The sequence below is a fragment of the Notamacropus eugenii genome, chromosome 4 (genome assembly GCF_028372415.1).
Source record: "Notamacropus eugenii isolate mMacEug1 chromosome 4, mMacEug1.pri_v2, whole genome shotgun sequence".
NCBI classification, from domain to species: Eukaryota; Metazoa; Chordata; class Mammalia; order Diprotodontia; family Macropodidae; genus Notamacropus; species Notamacropus eugenii.
Window position 1 is genome coordinate 126,081,621 of NC_092875.1, and position 8,203 is coordinate 126,089,823.

Consider the following 8,203-nt stretch of genomic DNA (forward strand, 5'->3'; position numbering starts at 1 on the left):
AAAGATTCTGGGTGAATACCATGTACCTAGAACCTCAGAATTGGAAAAGAACTATGGTAGTCAACTAATTCAATCATTTATTTTTCAATACTTCAATTTTAATATTTTAATCATTTGTCTTCAATTTTATGTCAGTCACTTATTTTACATTTTAATATTTCAGTCATTTTATTTTTAATATATCTTCAGAATCATCAGTTTGCTTTCCAGTGTTTTTAATCAAATAGAATATATAAAGTATTAACTATGATTGTATTAGTTACCAACACGACACAGCCCTTGCCCTTTGGCATTATACATACAATATGTATACATATTTGTGTATTTATATTACATGTATTATACATATATACATATTATGTATATATATATATATATATATATATATATATATATATAGCTATATCTATATTTTGTTGTTGTGAAGTCATATTTAGTCTGTGTCTGACTGTCTGTGACACCACTTGGGGTTTTCTTGGCAGAGGGACTGGAGTGGTATCCACCTCTTTTTACAGATGAGGAAATTGAGACAAACCGTGAAGTGACTGTCCCAGGGTCATCTGTCACATAGCTAGTAAGTTTTCTGAAGCTACATTTGAAGTCAGGAAGATGAATCTTCCTGACTCCAAGTCCAGTGCTCTAAGATGCCACTTAATTGCTTGCTTTCTCTCTCTCTCCTTCTCTCCTTCCCTCCCTTCCCCCAACCCCAGTTTCCTTCCCATCCCCCAATTATTTGCATCTAGTTAACTTAAGCCTAGTGGATTTTTTGAAAATCATTACTACCATTCTTACTATCTGGAAACTGCATTTCTATCTTGGTCAAATGAGAAAATTTTTTTATCCTTGGTCTAGACATCTTTTATTTACAACAACCTTGTAATATATTTTGGAGAAAATTTAGTCAAAAGATTGCATACAACTTTCCATATCACTATTCTTTAGCTCTTGAGATTTCTGATGAGGATTCCATTAGGGAAAAGTTGGTTGAGAATCTGTAATAAGGATGTAAGTTTCTCTCTTCTCATGACATTTTATAGATTCTAAAGTTTATTTTCTCTGGGTTTTTTTAAATTAGGAAATACAGGAAAGAAATAGCTACTTTTAATTAATAAAAAAAACTTTTACTATTAGCAAATATATCCTCATGCTGGTTTTAGGACACTATCCCCCACAGCTCCCTCCCCCAAATCTGAGAGTTTTAAAGGGCTAAATGATGTCTAAAGTTCTATTTTGTACTCCTTAAAGTAGAAGTTCTTAACCTGGGGTGCACAAGATAGATATAAGGGAGTTCTTTCACTTGGAAGGCAAAAAAATGCATTTTTATTTTCAATATCCTCTAGATGAAATTTAGTATTTTCTTCAATTATGAATGTAGCCAGAAAAATAGTATTCTGAGGAGTCTAAGCATCATTAGACTGCCAAAGAAGTCTATGAAACCAAATACCTGCTTCTCATGAATCCCATCTCTAACATCCAATCTCAGCTGGATAAACTGAGAAGAGCTCTTCCCCTCCCTCACTCCTACCATCCCTTCTCTTTCATACTCACTCTGTCTTTATGTGCAGGTTCCTTTCCCTATTATCTACAAGGCACACCTTGATCCATAAAAGTTCATTCCACTCTACTGTCCTCAAAGCTATTATTTTATATATCTTTTCTCTCAGAGTCAAACTCCTAATAAGAGTTTTCTAGTGCTTCAGTTTTCTCACCTACAATTCACTTCCTAATCCCTTTTGAAACAAATGATCCTACCATTCAACTAAAATTTATCTTTCCAAGAGTTCCAAAGATCCCTTAAGTAATAAATCCAATGATTTTTCCTTCCTCTTCATTCTACTTTACCACTATGAACTCTTTGAAACTAATGACTACCTCCTTTCTTCTCTTGGACATCTTTTTTCTTGACTTTTATGACATTGCCCTTGGTTCTCACCCTACTTGTATTTGCTCTTCCTCAGGCTCCTTTCCTAGATCAGAACTCCTCTTCTATGTATTGACTGTAGGCATATATTAAGGTTCTATCCTGGACCCTCTTCTCTTTCCTCTATCTCTCCCTTGGTGATCTTATTTGCTCCCAAGGGTTTAAGTGTCAGGACTAAGCAGATAATTCCCATCTCAATAGACTGAGACAAAATATGCTTCCTGAATTCCAATTCTACATCATCACCTGCCGATTAGATATCTTTATCTGGATGTCCCATAGGCATCTGATGTTTAGCATGTCCAAACTAAACCTTCTCCAGTACTCTCCATTTTTGCTATCTATAGCATCATCTTTTTGTTCACACAGTCACAACCTTGGCATCATGTTGCTTCTTTCATTTTCTTCAATCAGTTGACAAGTTCTGTTGACTCTACGTCCACAAGATTTCTCTTATCCATTGCCTTGATTCTACCCTCACCTCTAGTTTAGGTCTTTATCACCTCTCAGCTGCATTATTAAAATAGTCTCAAAATTGGTCTCCCTACATGCAGGCTTTCCTCTATCAAATTCATTCTCCACATAACTACCCAACTGATATTACTAAATCACAAGTCTTACCATGCCACATCCCTACTCACTAAGCTCCAGTAGTTCCTCATTGACTTCAGGATAAACTCTAAAACTCTATTTGTTAGAGTTCCTCCTTTTGGTATTTAAAGTCTTGCACAATCAGAATCCAGTCTATCTCTCCAGACTGATTTCTGCTTACCCATTCTATATTCCAGTTGATCTGGTCTGTGTTCTATCTTCTATCTCAATGCCTTTGCAGAGGTTATTCCAAATGCTAAGGATGTTCTCCCTTCTTAAATTGACTTCTTGGAATGCCTACCTATATCAAGGTTCATCTTTAGGTTCTGCCTATTATAAGGGGACTTTCATGATCTCCCACATTATTAGTCTTCTCTTACCCCAACAATTACTTTTCATTAATTGTGATTTACCTGTGTATATGTTGTTTTCTCATTGAAGGGTAGCAACTATTTCATGCCCTGTACATAGAAGGTGGTTGCTGAATTGAATTGAATACTTCCAGTGGAGATGAGCTCTGGGAAATTAATTTAACTTTAGAAACATACTGGGGTAACTTTCAAGTCTGAAAATTTAGCCTATAATCAAGACCACAAGTAAAAGACATATTTTTTAAGGGCATCCTTTTACTATATCTACTGCAACCCCACACCAATCAATTTCACTTGCCCTACCTCAAGAAGCATTTTCTCACTATGAAACCCAACTAAGGTTAAGTATTAAATTCAATAGAGTTTTAAATTTTCTTGAATTGCATACCAAATATGCTGAACTTCACCAGAAACATGAATTGAATTTTTCTAGAAAATACCATTAGAACTACAGACATGTTTCACAGAGGTTCAGGACTCTACATTGTTGAGTTATGTCACTTTTTTTCTTAACTAGAGATTGAAAGTGTGAATCATATTAAAATTTCCAAAGATCATAGGGTTTAGAGTTGGATGGAGCTGTAGAGATAATTAAATTCACCCCCTCCCTTCAAAGATGAGAACACTGAAGTCTAAACTTAAACTTGCCTCAAGGGCAAACATTCAATAAGTGGTAATGTCAAGTTTTCAATGCAAGTTTTCTAACTGCAAACCTAGTGCTCTTTCTACTTACGTAAAATTGGCTAGGCAGTTTCCCTGAATGCTCCAGGTACTTTCTTACAAGGTTATCCTGCACCAGCCCATACCAGTCTCTTTCCACCTCTGGCCTTAATCTTGTATATATTGGTATTCAAATATTAAGTTGATGCTAATTGAGACCTTTTCCTTCCAGGAATTTAACTCAGGAAATGTGAGACACTGGGTAGCCATGCCTTCTCAAGTTGGATTTTTGAACCAAAGATGAGGAGACTAAGAATCACAAAGATGATTATTTTGGTCACAATGTCAGGCTTCCAAAGTGGCAGGTGTAAGCAAAAGTCAAAGTATATTCTTCATGTACACAACTGTCTGTTAAGCCATACACAAGATTATAAGCATGAATGTATTCTTTATGTTGTAGGGCACTGTTGCACTGTGACCCTACATAAGTCATTTGATGTCTCTAAGACTCCATTTCTTTATCTCCAAAAGGAGAGGACTGAATGAGATTGTCCCAAACATGGCTTTCATCTTCAGACTTCTGTAATCCCAAGTTGACTGTACCATAAGACTTGGACATAATTTTGAGACAGTAAGTTTTAGATTTAGAAAGGATAACCAAATGGAGATGTTCTGCGGAAAACTGGATATACAGGAGAGGTCAGAACTTGATATACAGTTCTGGGAGCCACTCACATATTAGTAGAAGTTTCCAGAGGGTAAAGGACAATCTGTTTAGGACTAAGTCTTAAAATATTTATATAAGCAGTGTGGAAAAATAAGAAATATTGAAAAATATGATATTAACAAAGACACAGAAAGGGGTCCAAAAAGTAAAACCCAAATAAATATGGATATTCTAGAGTAAAAAAATTCACTAAGGGCATGACTAAAACGGTCAAGTGTCCCAGAGAGGTGCAGAAAAATGGAAAACAAGAAAAATATGCATTTGCCTAGGAAAGAGTGACCTCTTAAAAAATATGTGAAATCTGAGGTCAGGTACATAGAGTGACCTTAATAAATGCTTGAACTGAATTTTTAAAAAACCAACAAGGAATGGATACAATCAACTTAGGCTACCCAATAAATATGGCCATGAGAGTAGGAGTGGGGGAAGGTGAAAAAAGTGAGGTGAAAATTGGAAAGTGAGATGGGTGGTGATAGTGAAACAAAAACGTGGTTTGTTTTTTGTTTTTTCTTTTTCTCTTTTCAAGTAAAGGAAGGCCTGAAACTGTCTAAATGAGAAAATCAGAGAAGAATGGAGGAAAAAAAGGTCAATAATTCTAGAGAAAAGGGAAAAGTTTATGAGAGTGAACGTAAGGTCAAGGCTCCTCCTGAGGTGGGAAGGGCAAGAGGTACATACTTTTTGAAGATGAATAGGTTAACCTTTTCTCATAAACTGGAGAGCAGATGAAAAGAGGAAGACATATCTGTTTCTGTACAGGGATTAAAACCCATTTATCTTCTCATCAATAACATCTCTTTCACAGACTTGAAATATCACCATTCTGTCTTGTTCAAGCTAAAACATTCAAAACTTTTAAAAACTCTTCTATGTTTGCCTTTCGAAGCTGTTTCCCTTTCTTACAGGCCCACATCAAAATCAGTCCCATCTTCCTTTCATTAATTTTGCAAAGATTCCCAGAACCAGTCATCACTAGGTACACTTTCAGATGCTTCTGATGTGGGCTCAAATTCAAAACTGCCTCCTTCAGCCTTGCAGTATCTTATTACTCATGTCGGTAGCCTGTAGCTTAGTTAAGTCTCCATTCTCAGATTTAAATCTGAGCTAAACTTGAGTGGGGATGCGTTGGCAGTGCTGGCATAATAAGGCAGAATACCAAATGCTCCAGATTCAGCTCACATCACAAAACAGAAACTGAAGCACCCAGATCGAGGTTATGCAAACTCCAAAGAGGAGGGGTGAAGAGAAAAAGCCCAAATCAAGCAAGCCAACCAACCTGCAGAAAATAAGGTTGTATGTGGAATTCATTCCTGTATTTGTCATTCTCAGTGTATGATGCAACATAAAGTTGCCCAATTTTTATTTGCACTTTTTTTCTTTTCCGGTCTATGCTAAAGCTCTCCAACTCATAAAATCCCATTTTAAAAAAGAGAGAGAAACTCCCCACCCCAAGAAATTTGGATTACAGTCTAGGTGACAAAATATGGTCAGAAGTGACCCCACCCACACCTGCAGGAGTCATGCTCATAAATGATTGTGTGTGTTGGAGGGGAGGGAAGGTGCGGAAAACAGGCAACGCCAGAGTCACATTTTTTACCCTCCACCCAGATTTCTCACACCCACCTGGTGTGGAAGCTGCCAAAGATCCTAAACCTGGACTGGGAATCTCTCCTCACCACAAAAGAGTGTGTGTGTGTTTGTGTGTGTGTGTGGTGTGTGTGTGTGTGTGGGTGTATGTGGTGTGTGTTGTGTGTGTGTGTGTGCGTATGCGTGTGTGTATGGTGTGTGTGGTGTGTGTGTGTGTGTGTGTGTGGTGTGTGTGGTGTGTGTGGTGTGGGTGTATGTGGTGTGTGTGTGTGTGTGTTTGTGTGTATGTGTGGTGTGTGTGTGTGCGGTGTGTGTGTATGGTGTGTGGTGTGTGTGTGTGTGGTGTGTGTGGTGTGTGTGTGTGTATGGTGTGTGTGGTGTGTGTGTGTGTGGTGTGTGTGGTGTGTGGTGTGTGTGGTGTGTGTGTGTGTGTGTGTATGGGTGTGGTGTGGTGTGGTGTATGTGTGTGGTGTGGGTGTATGTGGTGTGTGTGTGGTGTGGTGTGTGTGTGTGTGGTGTGTGTGGTGTGTGTGTGTGTGTGTGTGTGTGTGTGTGGTGTGTGTGTGTGGTGTGGTGTGTGTGTGTGTGGTGTGTGTGTGTGTGTGTGTGTGTGTGTGGTGTGTGTGTGTGGTGTGGTGTGTGTGTGTGTGTGTGTGTGTGGTGGGAGGCCCACAGTAATTCATACTCCCAGTCTTCTGCCTTTCTCCTTGAACTCCCCCTTCTACCCTCTCTTTCCAATCTCTAACCGGGAGCCTGGAATTACAATCTCATGGTCACCGACTCACAAAGGTAGCTACACCTTTTCCCAGCCAACAAAATGGCAGGTTAGCAACAGGCGAGGCTGACAGAGCGTCTCTTTACCCTAGGCTCCAGCCGCCCTTCTGGCACGGCCCTTCTCTGCCAGCTCCGGCCACCCCATCTCCAGCCAAAGGGGAGCCGAGCAATCCCTTCCCCCTTCCAAGATGCCGACCCACTCCTCATTTTGAATATCTCCCTTTCTCCTATCTTAAGCAACAGACAGCGAGTACCCAAACACGGAAACCAGAAGCCAGGTTGCCAATGTAACAGGTGCCAGGGCAAGCAGGGGAGCAGGCCACGCGGGGTGGGCTCCACCAGGGTGGCAGCGGCGTGGAGTGGGGAGGGGGGAAGTTGGGAGTGGAGAAGAAAGAGGGTAAGCAAAGGAATTTGGAGGGAGAGGACGGAGAGTGAGCAGAGGAGCGGGGCAGCGGGAGTTAGAGTCCGGCATGGACAATGTTTCTTCGTTGACTCCCTGTCCTCTCGCGACCCCTGGTACCTTCACCTACCCTTCCCCTGCTCTCTTTCCTGACCCTCTTCCAGATACTTTCGCCCGCTGCCCACTTACAATCTCCAGGCAAACGAAGGCTCCGGAGTAGGTCCGGAGGATATCGAATCCCACCGGCAGGGTGACCCTGGGCGCCGGGAAAGACACAGCGGGGTTGGGTGGCATAGACGCTCCGCCGGCCGACATGCTGCTGCTGCTGCTGCTGCTGCTGCCGCTGCTGCCCCTGCTGGGTGTGCAAAGGCTGCGAGACGCCCGCCTCCACGACTGCCAGTGCTGCCACCGTTCAGGGTGGCGCAGGGATTGCTGCTCTCCGTGCGGGATCCCAGGCGCGCCGGGAAGGGAAAGCAAGGGAAGGGAGTGGGGAGACGCGGCTGAGTAGCACGGGCCCTTCCCTTCTGGCAGGCGGGGGCGGCTCGAGCCCCATCACGTGGGCCCAGGTGAGCCCCGATCCCCCTGGGCGTTCTCTTCGAGTCACGTGTGCCAGGGTTGGCCCAGGTGCCACTGTCCAGGCCCTCCCGATGCACAGCCTTCTGTTGACTGTCTCTCCTTTCCACCCGCTTTTCCCTCTCCCTGGGCCTTGGGCATTCAATGAATAACCTCTGGAGCACCAGGACTCTCATCTGCCTCCCACCGTGGTTCGAAGGGAGATCCACTAAATCGATTGCCTCTTTCTTTCGGCTTCTTCTTCCTCCCACCTCCTCCCACCTCCTTTCTCCCAACCCTTTGACCCACTTAGTTAGATGGAGAACAACAGTCTCACTACCTGTCAAGGTGACTTAGGAAGTGAAATCACAAGCTACTTCCAAAAGACTGGATTATTTTTAAGAGATGGTGGGAAGAGGTTAAGTGGATTTTCTAATTTTAACCTTTTTTTGCTGTAAAATCACATTTTCTCTCTTGTAGTAAAAGAAATTATTTTGCAGTGATAGTCATACACAGTTTCCACGTACATCCTTTGTTCTTGAAGACATTGCTTAAAAAGGATTCTTCCGCTAATTCCCCATTGTTTATGCTTTGCTGTTCATTCGTTTGAGTCCTATCCGACT

General features: G+C 41.7%; 1 protein-coding gene across 1 annotated transcript in view; it reads right to left on the reverse strand.

The window, feature by feature from the left end:
- MAL2 (mal, T cell differentiation protein 2) overlaps window positions 1-7,574 on the reverse strand; it is a 31,500-nt gene extending 23,926 nt beyond the window's left edge. Inside the window, exon 1 of the mRNA XM_072603217.1 lies at window positions 7,218-7,574. Coding sequence (XP_072459318.1) covers window positions 7,218-7,343 — 126 coding nt within the window. The 5' untranslated portion in view covers window positions 7,344-7,574. The remainder of the gene's footprint in view (window positions 1-7,217) is intronic.
- Between the last annotated feature and the right edge of the window lie 629 nt (window positions 7,575-8,203).